Source organism: Notamacropus eugenii, chromosome 3, assembly GCF_028372415.1.
Source record: "Notamacropus eugenii isolate mMacEug1 chromosome 3, mMacEug1.pri_v2, whole genome shotgun sequence".
In the NCBI taxonomy this organism is placed as follows: Eukaryota; Metazoa; Chordata; class Mammalia; order Diprotodontia; family Macropodidae; genus Notamacropus; species Notamacropus eugenii.
This window is the reverse complement of record NC_092874.1, coordinates 239,059,882-239,080,501: the sequence shown is the minus strand read 5'-3', so window position 1 is coordinate 239,080,501 and position 20,620 is coordinate 239,059,882. Positions and strand designations below refer to the sequence as shown.

The following is a 20,620-nucleotide window of genomic DNA, read 5'->3' as shown; positions in this document are numbered from 1 at the left end:
TAGAGCTGGCTCCAGAACACTCCTGTCTGTATTCCTAGTGTTTAGCACAATGCCTATAACACATGCAGGGCTTAATAAATGCTTGTTTATTGACTAACCTGGGGAAGGGTACACAAATGCCACAAGGATCTGGACTAGGTGACAAATCTGGATATGTCACTCCCCTCAAAGGTGGCTGTGAGGTTGGCCCTGACAGCTTGGTTGCTATTTATAGTGGAGTGGAACAGTCTCAGGATGTGTACATAGGACAAAGGGCCAGCCAGCCTTTCTTGTATATGAGATGCATACAATTTTGAGTGTTTGTAACTTGTTTAATACCTTTATATTTGTCCACTATTCTCCCCTAATATTGTATCAAATATGCTATAACTACAGTATTTTTCATAATTTTCTATTACCAATTTAAAACCATGCTACATACAATTCCACATATAATATGTAATTAATCCCACATAACTTTAACTTTCTTCCCTCCTAAAATTATTCTTCCAAATAATTAATACTTGATCTATAGCTTATCAAAAGAATAAAAGGTCATAAACATACTCAGTAGTTGGTACACAAGAGGATCAAAAGATTTGGAGCTGGGACCTCAGAGATGATCTCATTTTACAGCTGAGGAAATGAAGTGATTTGCCCTAAATCACAATAGATCATAACTGTCAGAATTCCAATTCAGGTTTTCTTTCTTATGCCAAATCCAGCAGCCTTTTCACTGCCTTCTCTACTCCTTGTTAAAACCACCAAGATCTCAAATTAAATGAGTAAAGTTTTAATAAAAGGGCTTAGTTCTTTTCTGTCTTATAATGGAGAGCTAGAGTTTTTTACCTGAGTTAAGGGAAAAATGAGAAATTGTGGAAATAATTTCTGCTGTCTTTTTCTTTCACAGATGGAAGACACTACATTGTGGTCATTTATCTATATTTTGCCCTAAGAGGTACTGATGAAGAGGTCTGGCCCCAGGAAGAGAGGAAGAGAAACTACTGTTAAAAACAATGTTCTTGCCTTGCACACAACAGACTCGATTTTATTCCTTTTCCAAGATTGCATCAATATTTGCAAATCTTAAAATGCTACATAAATGAGATTTATTACTAACACAAAGCTGATAAAAATGAAAAAGATGAAACAAGCCTAGAGTGAATAACACTACTGCCCTGAAAGACAGAAACAGAAGAGGTAGTTTGGGAGGGTGGGCAAGGGAGTGACAGAATGACATAACCAAGTCTTCTGAATGAGCCTTTTCAACTTATTAAAACCAAGAAAGTTTGGTGGGGGATATGGAAGGAATTTTTAAGTTTCAGTAAGGTATTGAGTATTCCCAATGTTAAATCATATCAAAATTTCTGGGAAATATCTAAAATAGAAAAGGATATGTTCAACAACAACAAAAAAATAAGAAGTTTTCTGAAGAATGAGTCTTTTCATTTAAGGGTCCATGAACTACTACTTGATTTATCCCTCATATTTTTTACAAGCACTAAGTAAGAACTGAGAGCCCAGCAGAAAGCATTTGTAACATTACTCTTGATAACTCTGTCAACTTGTCTATATTACACAGTATCTATTAAGTTCTCCTAACTAGTAGAATTCTGAGTATTTGAATATGACATTCCTGAATTAGGTAAAGCCAAACTATTAATCAATCAACTTAGCTGACTGATACAATAAATCATTCTAACACTAATCTTATTAGTTCAATTTTTTAAAGGTGGGATAAGTACAAGACCTAGAGCTACCAGTAGTAAGTTCAAGGTAATCATATCTTCTATGAACCTGTCTCTATCTACATTGTTGTCATTTCCACCTTAGATTTTTTAATTACAGTCTCCTAAAATCCAGACCTGATAATTTTAAAAATTCCTCTACAAAGTTGCAGTCTTTGAAGATAAATTTTGTGCAAGACCATGAAGTAGAAACACTGATGATTTCAACACCAAAACTGCCCTTACCATCAATATCCTCTGCTTTGAGATTCATGTTTCTCTACCTCTCAGATAAGGATATTCACAAAATTGAGCCCAATATTATACTCTAGATGGATTTAGGCTCTGCATATTAACTCCTTCTGATTTTTTACCACATCTTCAGGCAAAGACTTCACCAGGCTCCAGGAAGTTTATTATTGGGATAACCTCATCATCTTGAAAAAATCATCAGTTTTGATACCCCACCTTCTTACTACCCTTGAACTCTCTTATTGGAGAGGGGGCAGGGGCATGAATTCCAAACTGATACTTGAGAGAGCCCAGCTCAGATATCTTCCTGTGTTTCTCACCTGGCTGTATTACTCTGGGCCTTCTCCCCCATCTCTTTTCAGTTTCCTTTTGTTTTGTCTTCCTCCTTAGACTGTAAGCTTTTTGAGGGCAGGGACTATCTTTCTCTTTTCATATCTGTATCCCTACCTCTCAGCATAGTGCCTGACACATAGTAAACACTTAATAAGTGTTTACTGACTACTGAATTAACAACTTTTAAACATCCTATATTCTAAATAGCTTCTGTTGGTTAAAGCAAAGTACAGTATACACAAAGGGAGGATGACCAGAAGGAAGGTGAAAACATGTCATACATAAGTACAGACTGAAGGAACTGAGGATGTTTAGCTAAAAATAACAAGAACACAATAAATTTTTTAAGGACTATCAATGTGAAATGGTTGGATTAGATTGATTTGCTTATGCCTAGAGGGTAAAATTAAGATCAATGGATGTCTATTTAGAGGAAGATTTCATCTTCATATAAAGAAAATCTTCCCAATGTCAGAGCTGTCCAAAAGTGAAATAGGCTGCTTGAGTGCATAATGAGTTTTCTCTGCATGACTACAAGTGAAGGCTGGATGGTCAACTGTAGGGGGTACTGGAGAAAGGATTCCTGTTTTAAGTATGTATTAGATGAGATGCATCCTAAAAGCTGCTTCCACATCAAGATTCTGATTCCACGTTTCCACAAAAAAATGGAAAACAAATAAAAAATTTTACCTCAGATAGTTGGAACACACAACTAAAGCAATCTAAACCAATAAGTTTATTTTTCATCCCATTTGGAGATAGGTAATCAAATGAGATAATGCCTACATAACACTTAGAATAGTGCCTGGTACACTGGAGGTATGTGGTAAAGTGGTAGGTAAATGTTTGTTCCCTTTTCCCCCTAGCTAGAACCTCGATCATTTCTTCCTAGACTAATATACTAGTTCAGATGTACTAAAAATGGGGGAGGAACTCCCCAAAATCTAAACTATTTTTAGTTTTAATCATGATTTTCAGATGGTCTGATGATTTTTATATTATCTGTCCTTGACCTGTTTTCCAGGTTAGTGAGAGAACTTATCTTCTCTTTTCTTCTGTATTTTCAATTTTTTATTTCTTGTTCTCTGATAAGACTAACTGTTTTCTATCCGTCCTATTCTAATTTTCAGGAAGTTCAATTCCTGGATAAAGTTTATTGCTATCTGTTCTAACTCTTAGTTCCCTTTGCCATTCTTTCTTCCCTAGTTTTTTTTTTTTTTAAACGATATATTTTGTATCTCTGTCTCTTCCAGGTACTCTTCTAGTCCTTGTGGCCAAGGACTTTTTTCTCAAACTATACTTGGATGTGATGTCTTGTGGGTTTGGCTCTTGGAATTCTCTCAAGTTCTTATTTCTTCATTGTGTTTGACATTTCCTTGTGTTTACTCATAACGGTAGCTTCAGTTTCTAAATTGGGGCTTTGTGCTTGGGTCAGACTATGCTCTCCCCAGTATTCCCAGAGGCCTTGTTTGGTCCTGAATACAGTGATTAAGAGTAGGCCCTACCATCTGAAGATATTCTTAGGTTTTTGCTCACCGTCCTATTAACCTGACTTAGGTGTTTTGGTCTTGGTTACATTCCTGAACCCTGAGTTGGCTCTATCTCTTGGTGTGATTCTGACAGATCCCATCCAACCAGGTGTTACTGACTGTGTGGGTATTGAAGGCCTCCAAGTACTCAGGTGCTTTGCTTCTTAAGTCCTACTCTGGTCTTTTTTCCTTCTGGGAACCCCAGCAAATTACCTGGGTCCTGGGCTGGATGTATTAGACACTGGTTTGCCCTTAATCTCCTGCAGTGACTCAGATGTGGGTTGGTTTGGTCTTGTCTCCTGATGTGGGACAAGGCTGTTACATGCATTTTGCATTTCACATATGCTGGTTTGTCTATCCTCAGAACTTCCAGATGATTCTGGTAGACCTTTTATAAGGCCCTACACTGGATGGAGGCACTATACCTGTTACTCTTGGGATTTCTTAATTATTGTTCCTTCTAGAGCACTTTACTATGAGAGCTTATCCTCCTATACTGTGGAGTATATAGGGGATCTAAGCTCCTCTAAGTCCCAACACAACGCAATCTTCTTACAATGCCATATTTTGGTTTTAAATTTTCATTAAGAAAAAGTTATTTTTTCTTTTGTAAAGTTTTTACTTCCAAAATGTGAAATTATCTTCAGTGGTTCAAAGCAAAACAGTTCCATAACTCTGACTGAAAAATAACAATAGTAAACAAAGACTACTTAAACCTAGAAGGTTTAAGGCGATAGTGTGGAATGAGGTTGGATTGTGTTTATAACCATAAAAATAAAATTTGAGGATATCTTCCCATAAGTTTAAGAAGCAGTAACATTAAATTTAATGGTCAGCCCATTATAAAGTTCATTCTGCCACTATCTGGAAAGAGAAACCACATTAAAAATAACCATCATACAACACATTGCAAATTCTTTTGTACTGTCTTCAGTGGACAATAAAAAAGGATAGAGTACAACACCAAAGATGGATATAGACTAAAAGCAGAAAAAGACCCTTATACCATACCAAGATATAAAAACTTATCAACATTTTCCTAATGCTAAAAATGGTACAAATTATATTAATTCAAGTGTGTTTTATACATATTCACCCATAAGAATCCACAAATCATTCATCCATCAATTCTTTGAGGATTTGTTAAGTGAAAGGCACTGTGCTAGGTATTAAAGAAATAAAAACAAACATAAGGTGCCAAATTCAAGGACTTTTTAGTTTTGATAGAGGAGATAATACACGGAAATACATGAATACACAAAAACGCGAAGTTGTAAACAATTCAAGGCAGTAGTGCTAAGTGGTAAAAATAGACAATAAAAATCAGTTGTAGAACCAAGAAGATCAAAACAAGAATTTAAAAGCTATCTGTTCAGTACAAGAGTATCTGTACCTCTCTCTGACACTCCTTTCTGCTCAGTACTTTGTAAAATGAGACAAGAGGGCCTGGGATTGGGGTGCATGGAGAGGTAGTTTTGAGTCCTGGGTCCTATTCTATCCTTTCACTACAATCTCTCTCAGCAACCATATCAAATCTCATGGGTTTAACTGTCCTTTCTATAGAGATGACTCACTGATGTATATATCTAGCCCCAGTGTCTCTCCTGAGGGTGGACAAAATAAAGGGTGGGAATAATCCAGGGTTAGTCATGAACAGAGTGTGAGCATTAAGAAAATGGGGCTTGGGGGAATGGATTGGAGACTGAAGGACAATGCAGAGTGGAAATGGTTAACTAGAGATAGGTATTGGGAAAGGGAAGACAGGAGGTTGGAGGAGGGATGATGGCTTGGAGTCTTATTCCCTGACTAGATATAAGCTTCTTAAGGACAAGACTTTCGCCTTATTGATCTTCATAACCTCTTCACTATGAAGTGTGAAGCACTTAAAATATTTGTTGAATGAAAAACCATCCTGACAGACTTTATATTAACTGCTGGCAAAAAGGTCTCAAAAAAGGTGGGTTTTTCTGGTTGTGGCAAATAAAACACATTAAAAAAAATCATTTTAGAAGAATCTAGGTTAAATTATTAACCGTTGTGACTAGCTCTTCCCTCAAAATCCTAAAGTTTTCCAAGACTTTTATTTTTCTATTGTTTTATTGGGCAGAAATAATAATTTAATCCAAGAATAAAAACAATGATTTACCTAATAGTTTATCATTCTACTAAGTATGAGATTATGTAGAGCAATATAATAGAAAGAAAACTGAATTTGGAGTCAGAAGATCTGGGTTTGAACCCTTACTGCCTGTGGGACACTACACTTACTGAGCTTCATTCAGTTTACTCATCTGTAAAATGAGGGATTAGACCTAATAATCTTTAACGTCACTTCTGGCTCTAAATTCATGATAATGCAATCTAAAAACTTTATACTTATAATCACTGAATACTTGATACTGAAACTAATTGTTTCCCTGTTCTTCAAAATAGCAGCTTTTATATTTCACTGCACTACAAATTTTTAGAGCTGAAAGGGACTTAAGATATCATCTAGGCTAACACCTCAGGGAAAGAAAAAAACTGATTCCTGGAGAGATGAATTTTATTTTTAAAACATTCCTCATTTCTCATGGATGTCTGAGACTTTGTGAGTTAAGGTTTTAGGAAAGATTTTATTTTTTCCTCTATGATTGCTGTATCAGTGAAAGTCATCAGAGACAGTTTCAACTTTATTTTTATAAAACCTCTTTAAATGGGTTAAACTTAACAAGAAATTCTCTAAACCAGAATATGCATGCCATCATTATCCAACCATACCAGTTTAACTAGAAGTTTCTAGATATCACCAACATTTCTGAGTGCCAAAATTTTCAGTTTTGGAGTGATCACAAAGAAACATTGAAGCAAAACATGAAGCCTTATTTCTCCTGCAAAAATGAAATAATCAAGAACAAATGTATATTAATCTGATTTAAAAAGAAGTATTCCAGAGTTGGCTATGAAAACTTAAATCTTTCCATAATTACCAACAACATTTGTAATACCATTTCCAAATAATTCAATCTACCTGAAAGTAAATTATAGAAATTTAGTCTATTAGCTTTCTTACCTCAGTAGACCTACATTCAGAATGTGATTCATCCTTATTAGAAAATGTACATAATAGAACCTTTTTTCCAAGAGACTTCTGCCCCCAGTGAGAAAAACTCACCAGTCACACAAAGTTGGCAAATCTGTTTGAAGATATTTTAGTGCTTAGCACTTTTAAAAGTATAGCACTGCCTTGTGCTTTTAAGAATAATTTCATAGTTCAAGGAGAAAAAAAATCCTGACCCTACCTAGAGAGTAATTACAAAGTTTTAAAAAGAAAAATAGAAAATATTCCATATAAAGATTTTTAGTATTGTATTCTGCAACAATAATAAATCTTGATTATTGTTCAACTTTTGACATGCTTCCACGTTCATGAAAATCCAGTTCTATGAAAGCTACTTGTATAAATAATTTTCAAGAACATTTTATTTAAACAAACTTAGTTTTACAATTTGAATGATTTCAAAACTATTTACTATTTAACATACTTCAATAATATATTTTGAGATACTCAAAACACTCAACTCACACATACTATTATCTGAGTTCATTTTTCTTTAAAAATTACCTTGCGTGCTATTGGTTCCTGACCCTCCATCAGTGTATACCAGCTGACAAGTTTATTCCAGCCTTCAGTTGGCAATAGGATATAATCCAATTCATCAATAAGATGTTCCTTAAGGGACTGAGCATCACCATCTGTGAAAGAAAAGTTACTCTTAATACATAAAAGATGTGACAGTAGGACATACATGTTTCAAAATATGAACACAATCTAATTCTCTTTGCTTATATTTTTGATATAGTAGCTTTTACATACAAGAAATTTCCAAATACAGATAAAAAAGTGCAGATCTGAAACTAGTTATTATTAATTAGAAAATTATGAAATCTAAATGATGATGTTTAGCTGGATTAGTGTTTGAGGAATTAACTGCTTAAAATACATAAAATTCATTTTAAACTATTAAAAGGAAAATTTATTATACACATAAATATATATGTAATATATATACAAATATGTGTGCATATATCTATGTATATTCAGCAGGCAAAAAACATGATTTCTGTAAATAAAGATGGATAGTCCCTATTCAATCTTCAACATTTGACAGTTGTAAACGGCTTATCCATGACCTAGATCCCTCCCCCAAGGTCTGAGGCTGAGGTGTTAATTATAATAATAACAGATAAAAATACTTTATATATATTATCAGATGTTTAACCTGTGACATGGCTGCAGATCTTAATTCCAACTCTCAAACTTCCTGTTGGAATGGAATTTCAAAGGTGGTCCATTCCAGGGATATAATGCTAAATTAAATAGCTATAATACTAGTGGAAATGCTAGTTTTATTTCAAGTTCAAAATAAAATAATTTTTTTTAAAGGAAGTTGTGGTAATACTAGATATTGATCATCTCAAAAGTTAACAAAGAGTTCCTACTAAGAGGAATACTTTCAAGATGATTTGGTCACTTTGTATGCAGTTGCATTTTTGTTTTAATAAAGTTTCTTTTAAAAAGATATGATTTAGCAAATTTATGAATTTAAGAAAAAAATACAGTGCTAATGTAGTTATACTATACAAGGCCTTTGCTGAAAATCAATAGTGTCTATAATACCTCTGTATTTAAATTTCAAGTTCAAATAATGCTCCAAAATACAGTTACCTAGTATGGTAGGAACTCTGGGATCAGAACAGCCCAAGAAAAAATAAGAGGACACTCTGATACTTTTTGGCTAAAAAGCTAACTTAATCTAAATCAATGAACATAGGCAGGGTCAAAGAATAACTAATTACAATACAATTTGCTACCATGTAAACAGAATTTGCTATAATTAAAATGTGCTACCATGCAAATAAATAAAATAAAATTCTTTCTGGATTTAAAAAAAATCCTACTAGTTGTATTTAATTATATTCTAGTTTTCCATTACATTAACATACCACAGGTTAAGCTATTCCTCTGTTGTTGGACATTTGTTTCTATAATTTTTTTATACTTATAAAGTAAAACTGTAATAGAGATCTTTTGAATACATAACTATTTTCCTTCTTTTTGATAATATATACCCTCAGAAAAACTTTCTAACAATGAAATTAACGTATTTGCAGGTATGATTATTTTTGTAATTTTTACTGTGTGTTGCCAGAATGCTCTCAAAAGTTTCCACTAGTCTGCAAATTCTAACAGCAATTAATGAGTATACCTGTTCTGCTGAAACTTTTTCAGTACTGAGTTTCACTGATTTTAATTATTTTTGCCAGTCTTAGGGAATATAAAGTGGAACTGCAAACTTTGCTTTATTTTGAATCTTTCCTGCTGATTAGTCACATGGAGCATGTTCTTAAATGATTATTAATGATTTTCATTTTCTTTTGAAAATTTTCTGCCTGTATCCTTTCAACTATTTATCCACTGGAGGACTAAGAGCTGCTTTTATAAATTCTAGATATGTTCTCCTTATGTATTTAGATGTCCGTTTTTACCTGTCAATGTTACTGCTAAACTGTTTAGTAAAGAATTTACATTATGAACAAATTAGGTTTTTTTAAGCTACATAATTCTTTTTTCTCCATGAAAGAAAAAAGTCATACAAGAAATAAACCGAGAAATAAAGTCTTTCGTGACGTTTTCTGTCTTCCAAATGGCCAGGTACCCCAACAATTAATGAAAACCAGTAGAAATATTTCTATTTTAAATGTAGCAGAGTCACATGAAGTATCAACATCAAGACCCTCAAAACAGATGATCAATTAAGACACTCATTTCTCAACTGGCCATACTACTTTGAGGCTTCTCAAAAGAAGCCACCATGCCCAAAGCAGGTCAATATTGGGGAAACTTTATCACCTTTCAAAATCCCATCAACCTTAGCATCTTATGTCATTACCATCCTCAGTTCTTCTGCTTGCAGGGTGGAGCCATGAATGCCTTCATTTAAGGAGGGAGCTCAGTTCAGAACACATCCTTATTTCTCACCTGGATGCACTACTTTGGGACTTCTTGGACTTTTCCAACATGCCTCAGGTATCTTCCCCTCCTCCCATTTTAGTTTCTTTTTGTGGGTTGTCTTCCCTCATTAAATTGTAAGTTTCTTGGGAACAGAAACTGTCTTTTTCATATTTATATCCCTAGTGAGTTAGCACAGTGCCTGGCACATAGTAAACGCATCATAAATGTGCATTGACTGAGTGACTCATGTATTTAAAAGATACCTGCTAGCTGACTCATATGCTCTTTTTCTCTTCCCTCAAAATAAGTGCTATCAGGAGGCAGACATTAGAAATGGGCATTATGGGAGGAGGAAGGAGAGAAAATCAAGACCACAAAATACTGATTTCCCCCAAATGTCAACTGTCGAGAAGCAACAGGGACAGGCAATATGGTTATACGCATCCTAAAGTGAAAAAAAATTTTCATGCTGAATTTCCCAATTAATATCTAAAACAGAGAAAACAAAAAAACCCATGTTACACAACTACTTACTTCATTTAATTTATTTAGTAAATATTTATTCCCTACAGCAGGAAAATAAGTTACTCCAAATTCATGAATAGATTTGAAGAGAGAAAAATAAGGCAGGACTAATTTTAGCCCATAATATCCAAGTATCCTTATGACATATGAATTCTATATTATATGCCCATAAAAGCTTCCAACTTACTGTATTCTTGTCATTTTGGAACTTGGAATTCATCTCCTCATAGAAACAATGTTATGAATGGTGGTCAGGTAGCTTATAATATCCTATAAATAGCCCATTTTAAACCCTTAAGGTATCTGAAGCACAATAATGTATTAAGAATATTAGAGAACCTAACTATAGTATGTAACAATGTCTCTACAGGATGAAACATTTAGATTCAATATGGCATAAAGTGGAGAATCAGGGATTCCTCATCAAAGGATCTCTAGTCTAGCTAGATAATGAGGAGGAGGATGGTCCTCAAGGAACCTGTGATAGCTACCCACTGGCGGTAACTGTCCCCGAGGCAGGGGAAAGCATGAGCACAGGGAAGACTGCAGGGAGGAGAGGGCTGGAGTTTGTGTGGGTATTATCCTCAGGACACTTTTTGGTTTTAGCTGGTTCCCTAGACATCTCTTTCTCATTTCTTCTGTTGGTCTCAAGTATTAGCCTAAGTCCTTCCTTTGTACTACCCCCTCCCCCCACCTACTGAGAAGGGTGAAAAGGGAATAAGGAAGCATTTATATGCTTTGAATCACAAAAATAAGCATTTATTTATATTACAAATGCTAACTATTATTGTTATTATTATTTAGCACCCACTATGTAGCAGGCACTGTACTAAGCACTTTAGAAATATTATTTCATTTGATCCTCACATCAATCCCGCAAAGTAGGTGCTATTACTACCCCCATTTTACACCTGAGGAAACTGAGGCAAACAGAGTGTTAAGTGATTTACCTAGGGTGGACAACACTGGTAAATGTCTGATGAGCTAGAATTAGAAAGGTTGATAGGGGATTGGAGGTGGAGTCAGGAAGATTTAGGTTTAAATTCTGCTGTGACATTTATTACTTGTACAACCATGGGCAAGTCACAATATCAGAGTCTCAGTTTCCTCGTCTGTAAAATGAGGATAATTATACCTATAGTCTCTACCTCACAGGGTTACAAGGCTCAAATGAGATAAAGTTTATAGTCCTTTACAAACTTTAATGTGGCAAATGAATTTTGTTTCGGACCAAGACTTTTCTTTTTCTAAGGCCATTTAAAAACAAAAGAATCTCAAAGCTTTCACCCAATTCCTAAATCAAGCACCCAGACATTTAAAAATACTCCCTGCTAAAATAGTTCTTCTTTGTCTTTTTCACATAGACCCTGTAGAAGACACAGATGGCACAGGAGGGCTCTCTGGGTATGATCTCTCCTGATTCTCTGTCCATGAAGTGGGAAACAATGATGCACTTGGAATCATTAGCTCTCCAAGTCTCAGCTCAAGTGCTTACTTTTCTGGTACCCTGTCACCTCAGGTCACTGGTTGTGTCCTTTGGGTGTGTCTTGTTCACACATAGTTTATCTTCATATGTGCTGGCTCCCCTATTAGAATGTAAATTTACCGAAAGCATGGATTGTTTTTCTTTTGTCTTTGCTTAGGATAGTGCCAGGCACATACAAAGCATTTAAACATTCCTTACTGATAAATAATCTAGGCAAATTATTCAACCTCCCTGAATTTCAGATCTCTTCATTTGCAAAATGAGGATAATAATGCTTATTATACTCTTCCTCATGAAGATGTAAGGAAATCATCTTTTAAGTTTGAAATGCTATAGAAATGTGAATTTTTAATTATATAAATGACTAAATTAAACTTCATCACATTTCAGGAAAAATACACAGACTTAGCCTATCTTAAACAGTATATTTCACAAGCTAGGATGGAGGTCTGAGGTAAGAAGATATAGGGAATGGAGGGGTAAAAATACCATACTGGAGTTCGGATGAGGAAGAATAGCTAATGGAAGAGCAGTTTTACATGATATGGACAAGGGAGGAGTAACAGGAGAGTCACACAGGATTACACTGTTTTTTTTCAACCTATATCTAAACCTTGACTGGAACTGGTCCTGGTATAGTAGATGTGAGGAAAAGGTGCGGGTTGGGATTCCAGGTTAGGAGGAAAAGGAGAAAAGAAAGTCAGGTAACTCTAAGTTTCAGCACTAAGGGAGAGAATGGAAGTTCCTATGGCCATAGGGTTGAGATGGTGGTATTTTTATGTGAGGGACACATATAAATCAGGTTACTTAAACTGGGAACTCAAAATAGGTTCACATATTTCTTCAACTGCCTTTTCAAAATGTGTATTTTCTACATTTTGTCAATGTTAAGAAAGTTAAATACTTATATTTGCTCATAAGTAAACAAAAATAAGCATATGAGGTCCAATATATGAAATCTATAACGCAAAGAAATGTCTAATCCATTAATTCATTTAACAAACTGACAGCCTTACTTAAAGAAGACAATAATAAATAACCTTTAAGGAGTCCAGAATTATCAATGGGACCAGGGTACACATTTTGATCTCCCATCTGGTATTTGTCCCAACTGTCAAACCCAACATATTTTTTCCACTGTTTGAACCAACGACTATCCACTAAATACCTAGAAAAGAAAAGAAAAAAAATGTTAAACAAAACCAGTTTAAAACAAAAAGTCATTCTCCTGGCAATATAGGAACATTCAAAAAACATTCCCCTTTTTCCTTCATAAATTCTTAACAACCTCAAAGGATTACTGAAAATTATGGTGAAGCACTTAAAAGTTATTAGGGGAGAGAAAGCACTAAGTATAAAGGATTATGACCAAAAGACTCCAAATAACTACTACTCTTCTAGAAGGGAAGGGATTGAGTCATAATTCTTTTGTAACCTTCCCCAGTAGCATCTAGCACAGTGTTAGCAATATAGTAGGTATTTCATAAAGAGCTGTTAAAATGAACTGAATCCATCAGTCAACATAAACAATAATTCCATGGCTAGTGGTTATTTCATTGTTTTGGCAAACACTGAATGAGTAAACTCCCCCTACCAAAACCTACTCTACAACTTAAGTCTCAGAGAGTTGCCTGGGGCACAGGGTTACTTACCCAGGGTTAAATTGTTACACAGCCAGTATGAGTCAGAGGCAATATTTGAAACCAGGTCTTCCTCACTTTAAGGCTGGCACTCTATTCACTGCTCCAAGCAGTAAATTACGAAAACTAAATATTCAATACATTTTTTAAAAGTGCCTGATCATGTTTAAAGGCAAATCATGATTTAAAAAAAGGCAAATCATGATAAAAAAAAAAAGACAAAAAAAATATTTACTGAGAGAAAACATTTTGCAAATTACCTTAAACGTAAGAGAAATCGCCATCATTTTTTGCCTACAATAAAGCCCTACTGAAATAATCTAGTTTTGCCTCAAACATTTATACTTTGTCCCAGAAGTATTTTATCTACATTCTACTGGGAAATGTTTAAGGTTAACATGTAATTTCAGATGTGGCCATCTGTTGTTCAGTCATGCCTGACTCTTTGTGACTCCATTTTGGGGTTTTCTTGCCAAAGATACTGGAGTGGTTTATCATTTCCTTCTTTAGCTCACTTTACAGATGAGGAAACTGAGGTCAACAGGGTTAAGTCACTTGTCCAGGGTCACCTAAGTGTCTGAGACCAGATTTGAACTAATGAAGATGAATCTTCCCAATTCCAACCTCAGTGCTTCATCCGCTGCGCCACCTAGCTGCTGAGGTAGCCACATTTCTGTAAAGATATTCAAGTTTCATCACTTACCCCCTTGTTGAGTTCTGGAAATGCAATGGGCCAGACCTGGAGTCAAGAAGACTCATCTTTATGCGTACAAATTGGGCCTTAGACACTTACTGGCCATGTGACTTTAGGCAAGTCACTTAACCCTGTTGGCCTCAGTTTCCTCTATAAAATGGGCTGAAGGAGAAAATGGCAAACTATTCAAACATGGTGTGTGTGTGTGTGTGTGTGTGTGTGTGTGTGTGTGTGTGTGTGTGTGTGTGTGTGTACACACAATAAAAACCCTTAGGAATCATTCCTTTGGAAGGATGAAGGCAGAGAGAGGACTGGAATGAATTTAGATAAATTCAAGTATACTAGAGAGCACACCTTAAAACTCAGAAGAATATTTAAGACAAATGAAAGAAAGGATAATTTTCCATAGCAGGTAAAATACTTATATAACATGTTATTCCAAGAATTAGTGCAGGAAAATATAAATAACTTTAAATAATAAATGAATTCATGCATGAAAAATTCCTAATGGGCATAAAGTATGTTTTAAGGGTTATTATCCTAATCCTTAATAGGTGATGTCAGGTAAGGCATAAAATTATGTTCCCATAACATATCCTTTGAAATTACTTATAAAAACAAAACGTAGGGCAAGTCCATTTCAATACGACAACTTTTATTTCCTCTTTAGGAGTATAGGCCATGGGTGACAAGAGGATATACTTGTTATTCAAAGATAGAACGTGTTTAAATAACTATAAGTATAACTATAAAATATCAGTTATTTAAAGACTGGGTGAAAACTAACAAACACAAGTGTCACCATACTGGTGCACATGATAAGAAAATGTACCACAGTATCACAAGCCTATTTTCAGCTTTATAATAATGGAAGAGGGAGGAAATGACAAATTTATCTACAACAGCTCCTCCCGCAACTTTTAATAGGCTTAAATAGACTAGCATCCAGAAACTAAAACTATAATAACCTGTTTATACCATCTGTAAATGCCATAAACTAACATTCAAAATAATAACCTTGAGATATGGCTAAACACTAAAATCTGAATAGTTAAAGAGAAGCTTAATTAAGCTTAATTAAGTACTGTTTTGGCGTTAATTCTAAGCAATCTTTTTCCTCTCCTCTGTCTTCCATCTCACACATTTAATCATTTCTTTAGCCTATGGTTTCTCTTATCCATCCTCCTTTCTATTTCTACCATTATCTCTTCTCACCCAAACTATAAAACTAGTCTTCCTGCTCCAATCTGTCCCCTCTCTAATACAGATCACTGCTAGAGTATTCTCTATAACTGATAGTTTGATGGTTCTGATGTCATCTTTCCAAACTAAAAATCTTCTGAATTTTTGCCAACTGAATAAAGTATAAATTCCTAACAGTAGCATTTAAGACTCTCATTTAAGATGGTTCCAACATACCTTTGCCAGTTATTTCTCATTCTGTTCCCCTTTATGTATTTTACCTTCTAGCCAAAATAGACTATACTTTCTCCCCCATTCTTGTCTTGCCTTTGCCATTTCTATGTTTTTTTGTTCATGTCCCTACCAACATCCAGGTGGAATCGAATCTCCCCCACATCCATCCCTATCTGTTACAACTCATCCCCACTGAAATCTATTGATTAGGGGGATGGTATGGTAGGATCTGCACTTCAATTTGACAGCTGAATGGAGGGTGGCCTGGGGTGGGGAAAGATTTGAAGAGAGAATAACCAGCATTCTATTACTATAGATAGACCAAGGGGGAAATGAAGGCTTGCACCAGGGTGGTTACAATGTGAGAAGAGAGAAAGAGGCATATATGAGTGATGTTACAAAAATAAAATCAACAAGACTTGGCAACAGATTGGATATGGAGGGGTGAGAGTGTGATATACTGAGGATGACACTTGGGTTGTTGTCTGGGTGACTGAGAAGATAGTGGTCAGTAATAGGGAAGCTAAGAATAGGGAAAGTTTTGGAGGAAAAATGAGTTAGCTCAGTTTTGGATGTACTAAATCTAAGATGTCCTATGGGATTATCCATGAGATATTCAATTGGCAGTTAGGATTGGATAAGCAGATCTGAGAATCATCAGCAAAGAAATTACAATTTGGAACTATAGGAGCTGATAAGATCATCACATAAAACAGTATGCAGAGAGAAGAGAATCTAAGACAGAACCCTAGGAAGCACACACCTTTAGTGAAGAGATCATTAGTAACTTCGAAAAGTACAGTTTTGGTTTGAATGATGAGGTTGGAAGCCAAACTACAGAGTTAAAAAGAGAAAACTTAACCTAATCTTTCAGGGCAAAGGAAGCAGAAGCACTGATTCTAGACAGCCTTCTCAAGAAGTTTAGTTACAAAAGAAGAAATATAGGATGGTAACTAGGAAGGACAAATGAATTAGGTAAGGGTTCTTGGAGGATGGAGTAGGGAAGGCAAGAAAATGTTTATAGGCAGAAAGAAAGTCAATAGACAAGGAGAGACTGAAGTAAAAGGGAGGGGATAATGAAGGAGGTGATCTGCTGGAGAAAATGGAATGGAAAGAGATTACTTGTACATGTAGAGGGGCTTGCCTTAGTAAAGTGAAAGGTTACCTCTTCACTCAAGGCAGGCATGAAAGAGATATCTGGCAAAAGGTCTCAGGTTAAGATGAGACAAGGAAGAAGAGGAACCTCTCATCAAATGGTCTCAATTTTTTCCAGTAAAATATGAAGCAATGTTTTCAGCTGAGAGGCACTGGTAAATGTAGCCATGGGAAGTTTGAAAAAAGATGAAAAGTTTTAGAAGAGTCATTATGTTGAGTGAAATGTTAGTTAATTAGGAGGATGTAAAAGGACTGTCTTGCCATAGTGAAGCCCATATTTAACATAAATTTGTAGTGGACCCAGTCTGTAGAATTTTGTGATTTTCTCCAGCTTGTTTTAGAAGCATGTGAGGAGGAGCAATGGCAGCAGTTGGTGGCAGTGATCCAAGGCTGAAGCTTGGCAGGACAAGATTGTTGCTTGGTAGTTTTTCAGTTGTGCCTGAATTTTCATGATCTCATTTAGTCTTTTTTTGGGGGGTGGGGGGTGGGGAGAGATAGTGGAGTGGTTTGCCATTTCCTTCTCTAGTTCATTTTACATATAGGAAAATTGAGACACACAGGGTTAAGTGACTTGCCCTGGGTCACATAGCTAGTAAGTGACTGAGGCCAAATTTGAACTCATGAAGATGAGTTTTCCTGACTCCAGGCCTGGCATTCTATCTATTATACCACCTATCTGTCCAGGGCAAGATTAGGGATGTGATAAAGGGTCAAGGGACTCAAGAGGACAGTGTGAAGATAACTGGTTCACCAAGAGGTCAATATAGAGAAGAGAGTCATGATGGATTAGAAAAGAATTGAGAGGTCAAGTGATTAAAGGTCATGGTGAAGACAGAGCTCTGGATTTGGAGAGGCAAGGCAGAGCAACAATAGATTGTGATCAGATAAAGGCATTTCAGAATTCCTGAGCATGGAAATGGCACATTTGCTGGTAGATGATTTTTCTAAGTGACTGAGGTTGAGTGGAAGAGTAGGGTATGTGAAATGAATAAGTTAAGGAACTGTGAGGTTAGGGTGGTTGAGACATGTATGTTGAATAAGGGCAGATGTTGAGGAGAGAAAGACTGTGAGTCAACACTGAACTCACTGAAGAAAGGGAAGTCACCTGAAGGCTAGAAGATAATAGGTACATTGAGTATATGAAGGGGAGTAGTATAAATTAAGGCTGGAAATGAAAAACCAAGGAGTTTGGATTTTATCCAGCAAGCAAGGAAGAACCCACTGAAGGTTTTTGAAACATTTAGTCAGTGAACTTCTAGAAAAGGAAATGGTGACTACAAAGAGCCAGCAAGGTTTTATAAAGGGCAGGTTATAGCAAACTAATCTGTTTTCCTTTTTAAACAAGTACTTAACAAGCAGATAATGCAGGAAAAAGCTGTTGAATGATTTTGGCAAAGCATCTAATAGACATTCAGAGTATTCTTGCAGAAAAGATCGTGAGAAGTAGACTAGATAATAATACAACCACAGTATTTGGGGTTGGCTGAATACATGAATTCAAAGAGCAGTCATTAATGGTTCAAAGGCATCTTGGCAGAAGGTCTCCATGGCTCTATTATTTACTGTTTTAATTTCTGAAAATTCAATTTTATTATTATGGACTTGACAACAATTATGAACAATTCTTTATGTAACTGTAAAAGGGATGCCCCAGTGAGACTTAGGGAAGTTTTTTTGAGGTTAAAAGGTAAGATAATTTCAAAGGTAAAGGGGAAAACCTTTAGACAGAAAACAGAAATCTTCACCCTAAAAAAGGTGAGAGCTTTTAACACCTTCACTGCATATGAAGATGCCTCAGCAAGGCAATAAAGGCATAGACTATATTCATACTTTTGTTTGTAATCATTAATCTATATATTCTCAAATAGGAGTATGAGAGGTGAAAATTGCTAGAATGAAAGGAATCATCTTAAGGCAGAGTAGGGGGTCACTAAGGCAATAAACCAGGGGGTTCATAAACACGGATAGGAAAAAAAACTATCTTTATTTTCACTAACTTGTAACTAAAATGCACCATTTCCTTCAATTATGAATTTAAAAAACATATTCTGAGCAGTCCATAGGCTTTGTCAAATTGCCAGATGGGTCCATGACATAAAAAGGTTAAGATCGCTTGACCTAAGGCAACACAGAATGACTTAGAAACATAAGAGACTATTGGGCCAGGAGGAATTTGTTGAAAGGGAAGACAAGTCTTCTTCCATCTCCTGTGAAGCCTTAGAGCCAAGTCTCTAAAGCAATGAAAGAAAAGAAGCTTCTGCTTATCCTTGGCTAAGGAACTTGGCTTAGCAAAAAGAGCCCTGTAGCAGTCTAGCCAAAAAGAGTATGACTATGGTAACACTCTACCTAAGAAAGCAGAATTGTACCCAACCTTGCTAATGATCAAAGGTGAAAAAGAGTGCAGCTGCTCATCAAAGATGGGGCCTAGGACAGTAGTGCACTGACTAGTCCAGTATAAATGCTACTTCTTGAGATGGGTCCAGCAGATAAACAACCTGTCCAGCCCAAGCCTGACAGAAGCTGCCCAATGACAGAATGGCTTACCCAACCCCATCTGGTAGCCAATTACCCAGAAAGTACCCCGTCCAGTTCAGCAGCAGTGAGTCTAGTTGTATCTACAGCTGTTTCTGGCACCATAGATAACTTTCCCTACAGGATTAATTTGGATATTTCTTCAGAGTCTCTCTCATTCATTATCTCAAACTCAATGCAGAATCCTCTCACTTTCTAGGAAAGCACTGGTAATCAGGTTCCAAGATGTTCTCGGCTAGGCCTGATTCACTCCTTTGGTAGCTTATGTTTGATAGTGGAGCAAAACAGACAATGGTAGGTTATTTGACATGCAAAAATGAGATTTACTTTGCCATTGCAGGAGAAGGTTATTCAACAAGAACGTACTTTTAAGAATACTTGGAGTTGATTCAGCTGAAGGAAGTTAACCATTATGATCAAGCATAAAAGGGCTCTTAGAGCTCCTCTGGGTTGCTCAGGAAATAAAGAAGTGACATCAATATGCCACTGAGCAGTCCATGCTACACAAGGCAGCAGATAAAAAAGTAAAATCAGGAGGTATATCTGGCTGTTGTCAGAAAATAGGTTAATTTTAAATATAATGAATTTGAGGTAGCATTGTCCTCTGCTGTGGGTGCGAGTCTTTGAAGAGAAGACAGGGCAGCAGATACACATTTGGGACTTACCAGTTGAAACAGAGGTGGTAGCTGAAGCCTGGGAGTGAATAAGAATGTCAAGAATGCAGAATAAAAAGGGCCTAGGACAGACTTTTGAAGAGGATGAGAAGAGGAATACTAACTCTAAAGCTAAGTGAATAGAGAAAGTTGCACAGAGGTCACAGGAGGCCCAGAAAAAGATCACTGGTTTTGACAATTAAAAGGCCCTTGGGTCACTTTAGAGCAGATTTAATATATAGTATTAAACTGGTAAGAACAAAAAAGATTGAGGAGTGAGAAAAGTAAGGAAGTACAGATATACAGTGTAGATAGCTTTTTTAAAAAGTTGAACTCTGAAAGAGAAAAGAGGGATGAGGTAGCAGCTAGAGGGAACAGAATTGTCTAGGTTTTTTTAGGATTGGGAAGATCTGAATGTGTCCTATGGCATTTAGTCAATTAAGCATTTCAAAGCACTGCCACCAAGTGCAAGGCTAAGGGCTTTCATTGTATTAGGTAGGATAATGAGTACATGTAGCAGAAAAAATATATGCAAATAGCAGTATCTGACAGGGGAAAAGATCCACAAGAAAGAAAGAATGACCGTGAGAGCAAGATTATGGACAGGTGGAAGCAAATGGGCTGAAGGATAAATTAGACTATGAAGAGTATGTATATTTCTTTGTAACAGTCAAAGATAAAATAAAGTCAACTTTCTTTCAACT

The 20,620-nt window shown here is 35.9% G+C and overlaps 1 protein-coding gene and 1 long non-coding RNA gene across 8 annotated transcripts in view; one reads left to right on the top strand and one right to left on the bottom strand.

The window, feature by feature from the left end:
• The window catches only part of LOC140534326 (uncharacterized), a 42,528-nt gene extending 40,853 nt beyond the window's left edge, over window positions 1-1,675 (top strand). Inside the window, exon 6 of the long non-coding RNA XR_011977246.1 lies at window positions 890-1,675. This is a non-coding gene — a long non-coding RNA (uncharacterized lncRNA). The remainder of the gene's footprint in view (window positions 1-889) is intronic.
• The window catches only part of USP15 (ubiquitin specific peptidase 15), a 196,257-nt gene that overhangs the window by 154,740 nt on the left and 20,897 nt on the right, over window positions 1-20,620 (bottom strand). For all 7 annotated transcript variants that reach the window (XR_011977244.1, XM_072655244.1, XM_072655245.1 and 4 more), the window contains exons 2-3: window positions 12,867-12,994; window positions 7,425-7,555 (exon numbers count right to left, since the gene is read on the bottom strand). Coding sequence is in view for 6 of the 7 variants with exons in the window: in XM_072655244.1 (XP_072511345.1) it covers window positions 7,425-7,555; window positions 12,867-12,994 (259 nt within the window). In the remaining variant the exon portion in view is untranslated. The remainder of the gene's footprint in view (window positions 1-7,424; window positions 7,556-12,866; window positions 12,995-20,620) is intronic.